The 16,407-nt window shown below is 47.4% G+C and overlaps 7 protein-coding genes across 7 annotated transcripts; 4 read left to right on the top strand and 3 right to left on the bottom strand.

Moving 5' to 3' along the window:
- Positions 1 to 1,185: 1,185 nt before the first annotated feature.
- Positions 1,186 to 2,488, top strand: ASPBRDRAFT_131142 (zinc-binding alcohol dehydrogenase family protein; the record flags this gene model as incomplete). The annotated part of the gene is made up of 5 exons (XM_067618301.1): positions 1,186 to 1,286; positions 1,333 to 1,400; positions 1,455 to 1,759; positions 1,845 to 2,041; positions 2,107 to 2,488. The coding sequence occupies 5 exons, from the start codon at positions 1,186 to 1,188 to the stop codon at positions 2,486 to 2,488; spliced, it is 1,053 nt and encodes a 350-aa protein (XP_067477005.1).
- A 611-nt stretch (positions 2,489 to 3,099) lies between these two features.
- ASPBRDRAFT_130584 (MBL fold metallo-hydrolase) lies at positions 3,100 to 3,939 on the bottom strand (the record flags this gene model as incomplete). Its single annotated transcript, XM_067618238.1, has 1 exon — positions 3,100 to 3,939. The coding sequence occupies one exon, from the start codon at positions 3,937 to 3,939 to the stop codon at positions 3,100 to 3,102; it is 840 nt and encodes a 279-aa protein (XP_067477004.1).
- A 1,211-nt stretch (positions 3,940 to 5,150) lies between these two features.
- Positions 5,151 to 6,037, bottom strand: ASPBRDRAFT_131393 (F-box protein; the record flags this gene model as incomplete). The annotated part of the gene is made up of 2 exons (XM_067618324.1): positions 5,151 to 5,638; positions 5,707 to 6,037. 2 exons carry the CDS (start codon positions 6,035 to 6,037, stop codon positions 5,151 to 5,153), a joined length of 819 nt encoding a protein of 272 aa, XP_067477003.1.
- A 1,131-nt stretch (positions 6,038 to 7,168) lies between these two features.
- On the top strand, positions 7,169 to 8,624 carry ASPBRDRAFT_131175 (uncharacterized protein; the record flags this gene model as incomplete). Its single annotated transcript, XM_067618307.1, has 3 exons — positions 7,169 to 7,597; positions 7,672 to 8,177; positions 8,267 to 8,624. The coding sequence occupies 3 exons, from the start codon at positions 7,169 to 7,171 to the stop codon at positions 8,622 to 8,624; spliced, it is 1,293 nt and encodes a 430-aa protein (XP_067477002.1).
- A 702-nt stretch (positions 8,625 to 9,326) lies between these two features.
- On the bottom strand, positions 9,327 to 10,745 carry ASPBRDRAFT_209260 (uncharacterized protein; the record flags this gene model as incomplete). Its single annotated transcript, XM_067621858.1, has 1 exon — positions 9,327 to 10,745. One exon carries the CDS (start codon positions 10,743 to 10,745, stop codon positions 9,567 to 9,569), a length of 1,179 nt encoding a protein of 392 aa, XP_067477001.1. The 3' UTR covers positions 9,327 to 9,566.
- A 2,063-nt stretch (positions 10,746 to 12,808) lies between these two features.
- On the top strand, positions 12,809 to 13,881 carry ASPBRDRAFT_209259 (uncharacterized protein; the record flags this gene model as incomplete). Its single annotated transcript, XM_067621857.1, has 2 exons — positions 12,809 to 13,138; positions 13,236 to 13,881. Exons 1-2 carry the CDS (start codon positions 12,849 to 12,851, stop codon positions 13,879 to 13,881), a joined length of 936 nt encoding a protein of 311 aa, XP_067477000.1. The 5' UTR covers positions 12,809 to 12,848.
- Positions 13,882 to 15,310: 1,429 nt separating this feature from the next.
- Positions 15,311 to 15,928, top strand: ASPBRDRAFT_198387 (uncharacterized protein; the record flags this gene model as incomplete). Its single annotated transcript, XM_067621198.1, has 1 exon — positions 15,311 to 15,928. The coding sequence occupies one exon, from the start codon at positions 15,311 to 15,313 to the stop codon at positions 15,926 to 15,928; it is 618 nt and encodes a 205-aa protein (XP_067476999.1).
- Between the last annotated feature and the right edge of the window lie 479 nt (positions 15,929 to 16,407).

The raw sequence follows: 16,407 nt of genomic DNA, 5'->3' as shown, positions 1-16,407 counted from the left end.
ACAGGGTTATTCTATCATAATAGTTAATAATAATACTCGAAGGTAATACAACCCTATATTTATTATTTATACTTCATGAGAATATAGTCTTCTTCATACTATCTCAGTCACATGGTTATTTTTTATATAGGATTACTTTTAGAGATATTTTTTAAGAAAGACAAGGTTAAAGAAGAAAAAAGATAAAGAGGTAGAGAAAATACTCTATATTTAATTTTATAGATCTATTATAGGCTAGCTGATATATTTATTTATCTATTTACTTATCCACTTACTCACTCTGCTCATCTATATTATTAATAATATTACCTAAATTATCTATACTTATTTTATAATTTAGCATTGCTCACCTATAAAGTAGTAATGTCTAACAGGCTCATTTTCCAGTTGGCCGCGTTTAATTGTGGCTTAAGTACGGCTGAGTGGACGGGAAGTCCTGTTTTCCACATCCTGTGGTCGTATGTGCTGAGAATGTCTCGATGTCTGGATCATGTAGTGCAAAAGGAGTAGGCGTTGTGTCTTTCTCAGTGGGTAATTATGTTGCTGCATGGGCGTTTGGTGGAATTCCTTTGCAATGGACATTGGCATGTCGGGAACCTCAAGATACAAATAATGATTCAGAGAAGTTCCAAGGCTGTCAGAAACCGAATAAACACTATTGACAGTATTGGGGTAAGGGCGGGATAACTATAACTCGATCAGCTTACTACTTCTTTCTAATCTCAGACTTCAGTTCTAGGTTCGAGACAAGAGGGAAGACTGCACAGATACCAACCTTGAGTCTTCTTCTCGGTCCTGTACTCTATTATTTGCGGGCTTCTGCGAAAGATATGGCAAGTAAAACAGGCAGGGTAAGCGTGGCACCAGTTGATCTAGATGACTTGATCATCCGGACAATATATCGATCGATGTAACGCTTATCATTCCTGTACAAACCCCCTTTGTCAGCCTCGGAAGGTAAGTAACTAATCAAAGTGGCGTGCCGAGGTCGGCGTTCGGGGATCCCGACTCCGAAGTATGAATAATAATCATGGTTGCACCAGAATATAGTTATCATCATACTTCCGTAACCTCGTAATTGTATCGCAGTCTTCTGCTCCCTTTCAGAGACCTTCATTGATTAACCTCCTCGCTGCCTTTCTTGTAAGAAAAGTATTGTCAGTTGCCACGATGGAAACAAAAACAATGAAAGCAATCGGAGTCGCCCAGTATGGCTCAGTGGACAACCTCGAGTCACGCGAAGTGCCACGGCCGGGGAGCCCTACGGGTATGGATGTTCTTGTCCAGTACGTGTCTCATATATAACATTAAATTCATGCTGACGTTATTTAGGGTCAAGGCCTGTTCTGTGAACCCCATTGACACGAAAGTTCGCAAAGGGACATATGATGACGCTCCAGGTAAGGATCCCACCCCCGTTTCTCTTGACGAAGTCTCATGCTTACCGAATATAGACTACTATAAGTTCGTGCCTCAGGGTTTCCATATTATTGGGTTTGACGGTGCCGGAACCGTTGTGGAGGTCGGGCCTCAATGCACGAACTTCAAGCCTGGTGATGATGTCTTCTACGTGAGCTCCACTACTCGCCAAGGCAGTACTGCAGAGTACCTCCTGGTTGATGAACGCTCCTGTAGCCAGAAGCCGAAGTCGCTTGATTTCGTTGAGTCTGCTAGTATGGGCTTGACGTTTGGTACGGCATACCAGTCTCTTATTGACAGGCTGGAAATTAAGCAGAACGAGAACGTTGGTATTCTGATTGTGAGATTCTCTAAAGCCCTGAGCCAGCGTTGTAGTGATTATTACTACATTTGTTGGCTTTTGAACACACATCTAACTGTTTCAGATCAATGGCGGAGGTGGAGTTGGAAGCGCTGCCATCCAAATCGCCAGGAAGGTTCTACAGCTACCCGTTGTGATCGCGACTGCATCCCGACCTGAGACCATGGACTCATGCAGGAGAATGGGTGCCACCCATGTGGTGAACCATAGGGAAGATCTCGAGTCCCAAATCAAAGCCTTGAATTTGGATGTCCCAATCAGGTACGTTCCGAACCATCGTACGGTCGTGGATCTTGCACTTAGGATGCTGACACCAATGATTCCAGATACGTTTACGTGGTCGCAAGGACAGAGCAATATATCCACCTCCTAGGCAAAATCTGTGCACCCTTCGCCAAAGTTTGCTCCATCGTGCAAGCCAAGTTCGATCTCTACGGGACCGAATTCATGTCCAAGTCTATGACCTTCTCTTGGGACTGGCTGGGCACGGCAGCTTATCATCGTACGAATCTGGAGAACTATCAGCGAATTTTTGAGGCGTTGGCCCGTTACGTAGACGAGGGAAAGGTGAAACCAAACCTTAGTAGACGTCTCAAATTGAATGTTGCTGGATTGAAGGAAGCTCATCGGTTGATTGAGTCTGCAACCACTGTGGGAAAGATTGCTCTAGGGGTGGATGAGCCAGGTGAAGGGGCTCCATTTGCCTAAGGTGGGATTGCTCCGGTGAACAAGCTCTCGCAGGTGACAACATTATGTGAAGGTGGATAATATCTATGAAATTCAGTCAAAAGGTATTGAATAATACTTTAATGCGTATGCATGCTGCTTTACTAACAATGTCGAATGATCTAATGGACTGCAAAGAAATCGGCGATTAACCATGTTACCGCTCTTTGCTTCAGGTTTTGTCAAATCAGTTCGATCAAGAAACTGCCATTTTCGCAGAATCAAGTTATTCAAATTATGAGTAATATAGGCCCTGAAGTGACATCCTACTGATATAGCTCTCCGATTGCCCGATATAGGTCACTTATTTCTATCCATGTGTTGGCTGAATATTGTCCCTTGGTGATACACAATGTAGATGTTCTAGTATCGGTCCCACGCGTCAACTGTCACCCAAGAATATATTCGACTCGGATTCAGGATTTATCTGTCGTCTCTCTTTCCCTGCCTTTTAGAGTATCCCTGCATACATATACTGTTCATGCTTATGAGCAGGTGCGCGATTCGTGAGATTGTGGTGGTAGTTTGGAGAATTTTGCTACGAAATAAACCAGCCACTGGTTACTTAGTCAACATTGAGGCCATATACAGAGCTATTTCTTCACAACCATTGCACCTCCCCATAGCGAGCCAACATTCAATCGAGTAGGATGCAATTCCATCATTTGGGAATACAGTTCCTCAGGAGAGGACGTTTGTTCATCCAGTCGTGCGAAGTCATTCAAATAATCCTTAGTCGCTTGGACGGCATCGGGGGAGAATCCCTTAGTTGGATCACTATGACCGCCAACCACAAATTTTGGTTTGAGGGCCGAGATCTTGTCGAGCGCTGCCACCCATCGTGATCTGGCCTCTAGGGACTTCGATTCTCCAAGGAACGGGTGCGTGTTGTTGTAGACCGCGTCTCCCGCGACAACCAGGCCTATTGTAGGCACCCACAGAGCCGTTGTATCATCCGTGTCTGTATGGCCCAGTCTAACCACTTCCAATCGCTCGTTTTCCAACATGATGTGGTCTTCCTCAAGAGGTGTAGCCATCACGAGGTTTTCAGGGATCTCCCCAGGGAAGAGCTTCCTCCAAAAGCCGTCCATGCCTTCTGGGTTGACGGCTTCGACCATCCGAGAAACAGTCTCGGGCGTAGCCAAGACTTGTGCCTCAGGGAACTTTTCGAGAAGGGCACCGGTACCATAAAAATGATCGCCGTGGGCATGGGTGATATAAATAGTAGTGAGGTTCTTTCCGGTGGCTACCACCCAGTCTACCAAGTCCTTCGCAGCAGCCTTAGTTAACTGGGTATCGACCAGCACTGCGTCCCTTTGACCAAATATTAAGGTCGAAGTGGTCGGCACCCACTTGAGATGATCATGACCAGCTGGTGTGGACCGATTCACGCCGGGACGTGTGCTGCTGAAGACTTTGTAGTCGAGACCCATATTGTCAACGATTGATGAAGCCAACTTGAATAGACAGATGAAACAGGGTATGGCACATATAACCAATAGATTTATCCTTGGGTTTTTATACTAATGCTGGGTATAGTTCAATAGAACTGTGACCCAAACATTGGTAAGCAACAGAGGCGTCGACGGATTACTGATCATTGACCTCGGCAACTCAACAGTCCGTTTGTTGAACGATAGTAATTTGTGTTGTCAACAGATTTAAGAAAGGCTCAGATTTGTAATAGTTATAATCGATAGATAAGTAAGATTCCAAAACTTGCGCCTCGGCAGTAGTGCAATCAATGAGTTCCGGCTGCTATCATATACAAGTGACCCGCAACATCGGCTGCCTAGAAATGGTACCGAAGAGCCCACTATTAGCACTCCGTTCAGTTGGGTCTGTTGTCAACACGCCGAGATCTAGAAGGATGAGCCAAGAAAAACTAAAGCAATTATATTGAGACTTATCCTCCAAAAATAAAAAAAGAAAAATACATACAACAGAAGGGATTCGCTGGTGGTCACCCACCCAACTACTAACCTCCCGGCGTGTGGCTTGAGTACGGCTGAGCGGACGGGAAGCCCTATTTTCCACACCCTGTGGTCGTATGTACTTGCTGGTTCTCTCCAAGGGGTTATATGGCATGCGTACACACTAAAGCATTCAACGGGACGGAGTAGAATACTCTTTTCACCTTTCCATCTCGAAATGTTGACCTTTTGCACTCTCACCTCTGAGGACCCGCCCTTAGCCTCCACCAATCCAGATAGACTAACATCATTGTGGCTGTCTTTGTTCATCGCCGTACAATTTCAGACTATGTCATTATTATAAAGCGAAATTACAGCAATTCAATACTGCGATCATTCTGATGCGGCATTGTTTCGGCGATTTTCTGATATAGCACGTACAAAATGTCCCACCGGAGGCTTCAATATAACGAGGCAGGTTGGTTGACTGGAGTTTGTCATCGCCCCCTCCTAAACGCAAGCAATTAGAAATAGAGAGAAACACAGGAAGCTACGTACAGCTAGTCAAGTGCAAAAAGATGTGGAGAATATGAGCTAATTCTCGACTAACTATGTAATAGCCTTTGAGAAACATACGAGCTGGGCTGGGAAGTGCAGCTAAATTGTTGACAGTCCTAAGTACCTCTAACAGCTCCTGCATTGGCAACCATCCGAACAATCGAAACATGAATTCATTCCTCATCAGTTGTATGCTCCCACACCTCTTCCTCCTTGACAGGTTTCTTCTCTGGTTCTCGCCACTGGTAGCAAACGATTTTCTTGAAATCAGGCTGGCAATGATCCCATATAGCTGCATGACCTCGCGTACGCATAGATATGCTGTGCCCTGAGAAATCGATGTAGTCAACTCCATGAATGTCATGGTAGAGATGATGGAGATAGTCGGTCAGTTCTTGAGCGAGTTCGCATCGTTTCTCATCAGCAAAGGAAGATACCAATTCGTCGCCAATTGGCTGGTTTAGATCAACCATTTCATATACCATGTATAGGTGCTTCAGCAACATCCTCTGATATCGCTGTTGTCGAGATGGTCGATCTAGAAGTAAAAGACTCCAAAATTGGTAGTAGCTCCGAGTGAACCGATGACGTTCTGACGGAAGTAAATGCAACGGACGTGGCTTTCCTCCGTAGAATTCGTCGTCGATGCTCGTGAGAGGTACTGTACGATATATGATTTAGCAAAAATCTCTCATATATTTACTGAGCTTGCTGATCCGTTCTACTCACTCCGAATGTTTGGGGTAATATCACGATCAAACACCTCGATTGCTTTCTCCACCATACGAGAGTTGCGTCTCAATCGTAAAAGATCCCGAACAGTCACTGAAGAAGAATGAGGTGGCAAGCCTCCTTGATCTGCTAGTAGGACTCGTGCGTATCGCTCACATGGGATCTTTCTGCGTAGGCGTTTGTAAATTGTAGGCGTATTCTCATTCAAGACTTGGCGGAGCCGACGGCAAGTCGCGGCCAAGTGGAGCGCATCCGGAAGAGAAAGTTCCCCAAATATTTTGATGATGACCTCGGTAGGAATGGGGTTTGATTCTGAGAAGGTATGCATGATGAGCGTGGTGAACGAATGTCTCAATTATGGTGACTCGCCGAGGAATAACTAGATCATGCATTATCTTGCGTTTGTTAACTTCTTAGACAATCTGAGATCATGTGATCGGACTGATGTGCTTCAGGCTGCAGCAATTTGGTCTTTCACAACGCCTTCCCATATTCAGACATGAGCCAAGGCCATACTCGCGCTAGTTTCAGGGCAGAATTGGGGGCTAATAAGAAGCCCGTCAGGGGTCTCTTTCCCTTTTTGATTTAGTGCTTATGTGATCATCAGCGGGTGGCTTTGCTGTAACTATATGTATGACTTGAGTTTATATGATAGGCCCTTCACTTTGATTGAAAGCATATGGATTAAACAGGTTTTATGTGATTCTGCTGTTGATTGAGAGTCTATGTGATATTTACTGGATGTCATTTTTATTCGGATCAAGTCAACGTGCGAGTTAATGGGGGCTCTTCCCATTCTAACTAGTTTCAGGGTCCACGTGGGGGCCATTGTGAAGCCATTGGGGACCCTTTGCATATTAGCCTCAGGGTCTACATGGGGGTCTGCAAAGATCCTCCTTGGGGCCATATTGATAATGAAATCAGGGTCTTGATGAGGATTCACTCATGAACTACGACCTGGTAAAGATTTGTAATTTATCAGCTGATTAATTTGCACTACTACTGTCCCTAGGCAGCGCCTAAGTAACTACCTCTCATGTTCATTTTACACTCTGCCCAGAAATGACTTAAGTGCACGTTACGGTCAAATTGGCAGTATACCTGGGAGTTTATAGATCCTCTAACCCCTACTTGATGATGAAGTGCGCAAAGTCGAGAATACCATGTAGGATCTGCCGAGGCAAAGTTCTGAGGTGGGACGGTTATGGCTTCGGAACCGTTATATCCTTAGAGCCTCTGTAGCCTTGGGGCCGTCATGGCATTGGGGCTGTAATGACTTGGGGGCCATGATCGCTATCGCGATGATGACTTCAGAGCCGTTATGTTTTTGGTAAGGCGTACCTTCCATGAAAAAGTATATAAGGAAGCTGGGAATATTGGTCAATGGATCGAAAACTCATGACCAGTAGTATCTGTTAAAGTCTTTCCTTTTTTCTTTTTTCTATTCACTCGTTATACAATGTATTCTCCCACTCTTTCTTGGAGCCATGCGGCTTTACTCTTCTTGTCGCTCTCTTCTTTTCAATTCGGTACTGCCACTCCCATTGACGGCCAGCTCATTGAACGCTCGGGTGTATCCTCTCCGGGTATCGGCGTTGAGTTCGAGTCTGGAAGTATCTATTTCACCAAAGATGTTCACAAATTGTCGAACAAAGAGGAAGCGGAGGTCAAGCAAGCTGGTATTGACGCCAAAGGCAAGGCTGTGACATTGAAATCAGCCAAGGATGGAAATGGTGCCAAGTTGTCCGGTAAAGACTGGGAATTGACAGCGGATGCCACGGGAAGCACGCCGGGACACCTACCTGCTGAGTATATCCTGGACGGAAAGAAGATCAAACTGGGAACCGGGAGAGCTGCACTTGCGGCAGAGGAAGTCTATGAAAATCTGGTATGTTAGCTGCACAGCAACACTGAGTGGAAAACGCATGGGGAGATTGACTGACTGACCACCCCCTGATACAGAAGAAGTGGAACCCGAAGAGCGGCCAGGAGGTCGAAATCGCTGGCAATAAGAAGAATCCTTGGAGTCTCAAGGTCGGCACCAACCCCGTGAACTCAGCCTGGTCTCGTCAGATCACCGCCCCGATGCCACTCGGAGCCATCAACGACCTGATGAAGCAAGCCAAACTTAACAAGCCCTCGCCCCTCATGACCTACTCAAATAGCAAAATTAAGAACAAGGTTTGGGTGAACGATTTCTTCTTCGAGGAGAACCCTGGTGGCCTTACCAAAGCCGTTGGCGAAGATGTTCGCGGATTCCTTTCACTTCTTCTTTCCTATGCAAAGGCTGGCAGCCAGGTCCGGAACAGTGAGAGTGCTAAAGAACTGACATCGATCATGCCGCGCACAAGCTTTTCCAAGATGTACAAGCTCATCGAGAGTAAGCTTGAAAAGAAGGATCTGTGGACTATTGTGAACAAGCTTGCTTGTTATGAGAACCCTATTGACGATGCCCATGAATATGCCGCGTAAGTCTGGTGCCAGAAGAATCGCGGAGGCCCCTCCGGAAGAATCAGGAAAGGAAGGCGCTACGAACCTTCACTAACAGTATCTTTAGTGTTGATGAGCGGTATTGCTCTGGGCACTCCGGACAGACGACAATCAACGGAAAGTTCGAGAAACTGGAGATTAACATCTGCTACGGCCGAGATTCCTGCCCCGTCAATGTCAAGGCCTGGATTCAAGGTTTGAAGGATGGCAAAGATTTGCTCAAGGACGCTGATAAAGAAATGATTGATGGCCAAGTTGGAGGGTATGGAGACTTGACCGAGTATCGCCTAGATCATCCTAAGGAACAACTCGCCCTTTTCGAGTTCCGTGATCTTCCTTCTTGCTCGGCTTCGGAGTGGAAGAAATGTTTGGAAAAGGCCGAAAATGAGATCGTCAACTATCACAAGAAGTTTCCCGGAAACTAATACTTTATTTGTGCCGAGCAACAACGTCGATTTTAGGGGCGCGACCGGCTCAGCGTTTGGATAGACTGTTCTGCGATTAGAGGTGTGGTGGAGTTTGATTTGTGCCTGTTTCTACTTTATACTACTACATATATATATATCTTTTTGTATCTATTGTTGAATAGACATACACAAGAAGGTGCGCGACATTTCCATGCTCATCTTGTAGGGTACATTGTCGGAAAGAGTTAATGGGGCCCTTAGCCTGCGCTCTATCGTCATCTACGGTCTTATGTAGTATCCTTCTGGTGCACGGTTTTTGATAATGTCTGCTACCACTCTTGGTTCTTGTTCTTGCCTGAGGCGATAATTTACTGGCTGAGGCATTCTATAACCGTCCGAGGCAACTCTTATTGGCCTTAGGCGACAATGGAACACACGCAATACTGATTCTGTATACATTGAAAAGAGCCTTACCTTCGGGTAGGCGGTAGGTGTGACATGAGCAAAGACTGGCATGGGAGCAGCCTAGCCGGTGTAGTAATCGCCTTTCTAGTTTGATCCTAGTATTTGCCTGAGGTTCTGGATCTTTATGCCTGAGGCCTGAATAATGCCTGGGGCAAGGATGGTTGGCCTTAGGCAAGAACTAGAATGGAACAGCAGGTGGTACAGTTTCGGAGTCTACAAAAGAACAAGTCTTATCTTTTATAGTGGGCGGCATGCTGTGACATGAGCGAAGGCCGGTGTGGAGGCAGCGTGGCCGGTGTGGCGGTAGCGTCTCCCTTATGAGATTTCCCTGGTGCCTGTATGGGACTCTCGAGAAGTAGAGGGGGATTGTCAAAATACTGACATCAGTATGCTAAGGTTCTATTCATTATGACCGTTTGTCAATCATTCTATAGGCTTTAGACTAATTCTACTCTTCCAATTCCCAAGGCAAAAAAAAAAAAAAAAAGCCACAACTTAGTCAAACCACCGCCCGTTTCGATAAGCCAATCTCGGATTCATCAGCTCATCCTTCCGCTTGACAGGATCCCAGTCCTTTCCAATATGTTCTTTAGCTTCTTGCAACCACTGATCCCAAGCCGGTGTCTGCGGAATGAGTTCGCCATTGGTCACCCAATCAACACTGCCTGTCATATTGATGACCGCCCACAACGTCTCCGTATAACTCGAGTCGGGGGTGCTGGGACGGCATTCGACAAATTCAATCTTATATCTGCTCATATCCCAGAGATCGCGGGGCTCGACCAGCAACGCCAGCAGCCAGTACAGGGCATTCAGAATGATATAAGCGACACCGATGGCAATCTGCATTTCTGAGCCGCAGTTACTCAAAAGGATGATGGACGCCATGAGCAGTAGCGTGCTAGTTCCGAGCAGCTGGTGGTGCGTGTGCCCTTTGAACATGTACTCGCAATCTTCCATGCCTTCGTACAACTCGCGAATGACATCGTCATCTCCGTACACAAGAACAAAAGCACCTGCGCGGGTGCGAATGATCACATCTCCACTGGGAACTTCTGCTTGCGATGAGCGGCCACTGAGGCGGGGGTACCAGCGCGCCGATAGACTGGCTACACTGGTTGACAAAGACATGGTGGCCAGGCCGACGAGAGCGGTACCATCATGGATACAACCAGCCCAGATATAGAGTCCAACGGTGATGAGGATGGAGACGAGGGTGACGAAGTTGAGCCAGCAAAATGTCTTGAGCTTGATTGGGATCCGATGCCTGTTGACTCGTCGGTAACTGTCCTCCACTTTCGATGCGATTTTCGAGTCCATTCCTTCTTCGGAATCGCGAGTCGCGTAGCTGATTCTGTAGACGCGGAACTCGTATTCTTCCATCTCGTTCACATTGTGGATCAGATTCGCGAAGAAGTTCAGCTCATCCAATTCTATGCCTGACTTGACACCGACGATTTTCACGTCCTTGACAGATGGTGGTCGCGTCGGTCGCTCTGTGTCGAGAAGCGATTCAGGGGCAGGCATTAACCGGGGGAAGATGGCGAAGGGAGACGCTGTAATGGCCTGCATGTGTTTTTGGATTGCTGAGCTGCCAATGACAGCCAGCAGGGGGATAATGTCGAACTTCCATTTGTTCTCGTTCTCCTCGAGCCCGACTGGGAACCAGCCCATTTTGTCGTTTTGGTTGTTGGTTGTGATGTGGTTTGACTGCGTGTAGACGGGATAAGTGAGGAAATGTGGTCAGAAGGTAGGAATCGATTCGCGAGAACGTGTGCGAGCGATATAGCAACATAATAATAACAAAAATTAGACGGGATCTTAGCCCAACACATTCAGTCCTGCCAAGCATAGACTACTATTTAGTTAGCTCTGCGGTCCACTGACTATTGTGAGATCAGCCTTACTTAGCTTCATATGCATGGGGTACCTGTCCCGTGTCATCATTCTACGCGATTGTCTGTGATTTCCACCCCACCAACGAACGACATCGATATTAGAAAAGATGTACTTCGGTTCATTGCAATGAAAGATGATTGATCGATACCAGTTTGTGGCAGCGTGTGCGCGGGTGTCGGCATGAGAAATCGAAGCTAAAAGCGGACTAAGTTGCTGATCTTCTCTCCAAGTCCCACTTAGCGGAGATGCTGGAAGTGCCCTCTCCACTGTGGCCCTGGGAGTTTCATCTAAACTACGGTGAAGCATCATGCCATGAAGATACGGTGTAGATGGCCGGCAATCATCCTCCGGACATTGCTTGGCACGTTTTCCGATGTTTGGATTGGATTCTAGATCGTAGGCTCTAGATGTGTTGAAGAGCATCCCCTCCGCTGTGAAGTGCCGTGAGCCGCAGTACGGAGATCAGCATCACCAGATCCACTTTTCCTCCCGCGTTGTGGCCCGCAAGCATGAAGTTTGCTGGTTGTCTACAGAATATCTTTGACTTTTGTTGGCTGAATTTGAAGTGGATGAACCATAACTATGTAGTTGGGTGCCTTCGTGATTAGGCTAGGTGGGATCGGTACCGCGAGACACATACTTCATAGATGTAGAGCTCATACACACTAATGAAGCAGCAGTGATCTAAGAATATATAGCACAAACTACAAGAAGCTGCTAGTTCTGACATGTCGGTCTGTTATTACAACTAAAAAATTGATCTGAGACATCTCAGTTCTCCGTTTCTTTTCTTCCTCTGCCCATCGTCACCCTTACTGCTCTTCTCCTTAATATAGAAATGCAATGCTCTAGACACAGTACTGATGTCTATATAAGCTCATATCTTGCTGGCGTTCCCTTCGATGGTATATTGTGCTTAGTAGTTCATTCTCTGTCTCCTTTACAGTTACTGTCTTAACTCTGACGTATTGGTGGCTTAATATATATTCTCCCATGGTGATGTTAAAGTGAACTGGAGCGAAGGGAGGTCCACTAGAGACAATTCGACAAAAGTGTATACTAATTGCAATACCAAGTATATCATAATTTCAAAAGAGTTAACTGTAGGCTTTCTACACATGTAGCCACTGACTGCCTAAGAGGCTGACCATACTCTGTAGAGATCCAATGACGCGCTTGGCATCAAGTTGTAGCCTCAGGCAACAATGAACTAGAGCGGTCAAGGTCCTGCTAGTTGGAAGCCGATATTTCCGAGGGCGGCGAAGAGTGAGTGATTCAACTACTCTTTACCCCACGGGGTATATTTAATTGATGGGAGATTTGAGCTTAGTATTTGAGTCTGTTTATACTTGAAAGAGTGTCTAGGCTGGTTAAACGCGTCAAATCCTTCGTTACAACTGATCTAGGCGTCTACGACCAATGCAGCACAGTAGCTAGGCACGTAGCATCAGACTAAGAATCACCTAATCTTGTATAGCAAAACAATTCAGTGAGGCTTGCTGGTCTCCAATTGCTACCAGTTCTTTGATGAAGTCCTCGCATTCGAATGGGTAGTTCCAAAGTACTATACCTTTGACAGGCACAAAGCATCTCGGATTATAATCCCGGCGGGGCGCATCAACAAAGTCTAACACCAGCCAATCAGGATGAAGATTCATGGATGCTTCCATTTGGCCCCCAACAATGGAGTCCACGCTAAACACGACCATCTTAGATCCTGCATAAGGCCGAGTGAGGGTCTCCAGCATACCCCCAAGCCTCGAGATTTTCAGCCTGATCAGCTTACGCCCCTTTTCTTCTCTCCTCTTCGCACGGGACACAATTCCCAATGCACCCACTGTTGATGCTGCCAGCATCCCAATTCACCCCCAACCCACCATGTCAACGGCCACAACGACATCCGCGGCCACCACAGCCTCGGCTCCCATCCCATTGACCACCACCTTTATCCCTCCCAGCACATGTATCAACGATTTCTGGCTCGTCAGCAGCAGCACCAAAACATGGATGAATCTGGGACCAGCACACACGGCGGAATGTGTCCCCTCAGGATGGGATATATCCAGTTACTACTCGCCGGGACTATGTCCCAGCGGGTATCGCATTGCGGCCAGTAACATCGTGATAGATGGGACTATTACTGAGACTGCCGCGGCGTGCTGTCCGACGTGAGTGACTCACTTCACATCCAGAACTATCAACTATTCGGTTTTGCTCTTCCTGTAGTTGGCATCTCACTGACACATTTTTGGATAATATCTACAGCGTCGGAATCCAAACTTACTCCACCAGAACCACCTACACCCCCGGCTGGACCGAACTCGAAGTCTGCACCTGGGAACCCGGCACAACGACCGTGATCGAATTCCCTTACACCTGGACCGATTCGGACGGATCCACCAGCACCACCTCCAGCTCCTTGTCCAGCCCGGGACACATCAACGCCTATGGTATCTCCATTCGATGGCAGTCGACGGATTTCACCACCCCTGCCGCTACTTCGGCTTCTACAACATCGTCTGCGGATTCACCCGCGACTGCATCAGCATCCTCCACCTCCGATTCATCGTCTCCCACGTCTACATCTTCACCCAGTAGCTCATCATCGGGCCTGTCGACTGGAGCAAAAGCGGGTATTGGTGTCGGTGTTGCGGCCGGTGCGGTGCTAGCTATCTTCCTTTTGCTGTTCTTTCTGCGGCGGCGCAAGGCGAACGGGGCTTTCTCGAACGCGCAGGGTCTTCAACCACCCGGTCAGTATCGGGTGCAGAAGTACAATGAGTTGCCTACCACCAGGACGGGGGCTTTCATGACGGAGCAAGTGGAATTACCGGCTTCCGGAGGGGCGAATGGAAAAGCGGAGTTGCCGACGGAGTATCATATTGCTGAGTTAGATGGTGGAGGAAGACATTGATTGTTTAGTACGGATAATGCCTGCTCAAGTTTAGGACTCCTTGGGACCGGGTATGTATATAGTGAGTCTGGTAGTGTGTATATAGTATATTATATCGAAATGTTGGTTTTGGTTACAACTGCTCTTTTCTAGCTGCTGCTGAGGTACAGGATACTTCTCTTTTTGTATAGTGAAGGCATATTTGACTCCGCACAACGCTTTGTGAAAAGGCGTTCAACCACCGGCAGAAGAAGAGCGAACCAGGACATAAGCACAAGGAATACCTAAGGCTTATACGAGCGTCTCTGGGAACCGAAGTGCCTGCGAAGTCAGAAAAACCGCCTGCTGGGCCATAGTCTCTCGGCAGAACTGCAATTGTGAAAGCTTGTTTCACCTAGCTGGTTCACTATTGAGCACGAAAGAAATGTAAGATTGGCGGAGGAAAATCGCACCATCCAATGGCAATCACCAAGGCCATGGACAGGGCCCGCAACTGCTAATCTCCCCCATAGCTCGAGTTTGACCAGGCGCTGATCACGGGCGAGATCGCCCTTTAGACACTGGCTAGCTAGCTAGGTGGCCATAACGAAGGCTTCGTTGGTCGACCAGACTGGGAAGACAATGTATGCGGATAGTTGTATTGCGGTTAGGACGACGATCATGACGGCGCGCTTTTGTAGTTTGTCTGCTAGGTATTTATGAGCTGGAAAGGAGTCATCTATAGAAAAAGGGAATGTCAACACGGTCGCGAGCGATAGCGAGTCATCCAAATTGAGGAGAAATTGAAGAACTAGGTAAAATGATCCAGGCATAGCCCGGGTTGATAGAAGATTGCATCTCGCTTCCGGCAGTCAGGGTGATGGTGAGAACCGGCTTGGAACTAGGCATTCTGCCTTACACCCGATTAGCTCCTGCTGTGGTTTGCTCGGGAGAGGATTTGATGCTTATACTTGCTGATATAGAAAATAGGGGATCACACGTTTTGCCCCCACGACGCAGACAAGATACCTTGGGGATTCAAGAAAATCCTAATAGTATATCTCTGCTTGGCTCTATTGATATTTGGAGGTTTGGCAACACGATATCACGCCACTAATCTCCCACATACAAGTAACTTACAGTACTAATTATTGATGTCGTATCTCTATCTACCTCCAGCACAGCCATCCATCTACAGGAGCTTTATATTACAATACGTAGTAGCTTCCGTATCCACCATAGCTCTCCGTGTCTTGCAGAAACCATGTATTACTCAAATCAACCAGTGATTGTTTGCTCACGTGTTTGCACGTGTTTCCAATACCATAGATCTTCTCGAACCCAACCTCCTCCCCCCCCTCCTCTTCTCTTCCCGCGTCTCTGTCTACACTGTCAGTTGCAAGATTGAATCATCTAGGTACGTAAGAAACCCGGACTCTTCATCACAAGATTCAATCAACTACCATCAACAATGCCTCGACAGAGACAACCGCGACCAGTGGCACCAGGCTGGCGTATGTCAATCTTCGAGCACTACCTTAGACGAATCCAGCCAGCCGCGGACAACCTGGATCAAGTCGATCAATTCTGGCTAAATTTCCTAGGCCACTACTTCCCTCAAGGAGATATGTGTGGAGTGGAAAGAGAGCGATGTCACATCCACCCGAGACCCCGACTGCATCGGAACGTCTTTGTGGCCCACGTTCGTCCTCCCCAAAGACGGCACCGGGTCGTTGCCGTCGAGTGCAGGTGGTTTCCGACCGATACCTCGTCCGGTTGGGAGAACGACTACGACTGGGAACAGGTCAGGCAGACACTCCGGAGTCATATGCTTTCCGATTGGACCATGCGGACGACGGCACGAACCACGTACGGCATCGTGGCTGTGGGCGACCGTATTCGCTTTTACTACATGTCCAGGAACGATCTCGAGGGGGAACTTCGCGCCTGGAACGGTAGACCGGCGAATGCTGCAGAGGCTGAGGAATCGGCCATCTTGAATATCCAGGATCCTGGTGATCAGGGAATTATTCATGGACTGTTGCTTCGCATGCGTAGGGATGTTCTCTCTGGGAACAATACCTACTAAACCATGCAACGACCAACCGGGATTGATGCTTTGGGCACTAGCAGGGCTAAGCGACGGTTCCTTCGGGGGCTTGAGCTAAGGACTTGTTTTAGCAAGGCTAAGTGACGGTTCTTTCGGGAGCTTGAACTAAGGTCTTGTATCTAGCTGCTCTCGGGCGGCTAGATGGTCGTTGCGTTCATCATAGCATCATTCCCCCCTGAGGAGCTTCTTTCGGGGCTCTCTGGGGCACCCTTTCTTCGGCAGTGCCGTGGGCTGGGAGTCTCAGAAGGTATGATGTAGATTCGCATTGTTCAATCTATTAATCAGAGATATTACACTCGTCTATACATCAGGTTGTACTACAACCTTCAAAGGCAGTGCTGCTATTATCTGGAATTTCAGAGTAGAGACAGGGAGTGCCGCTTTATTCCATACGACTATACTTGTTGTGGCTTGCAATGTCATTCCTGTTAACGGTCATTTTAACTCCAGATCCGGGT

The sequence above is a fragment of the Aspergillus brasiliensis genome (assembly GCF_001889945.1).
Source record: "Aspergillus brasiliensis CBS 101740 unplaced genomic scaffold ASPBRscaffold_10, whole genome shotgun sequence".
NCBI lineage: Eukaryota > Fungi > Ascomycota > Eurotiomycetes > Eurotiales > Aspergillaceae > Aspergillus > Aspergillus brasiliensis.
This window is presented reverse-complemented; position numbering and strand designations above follow the sequence as displayed.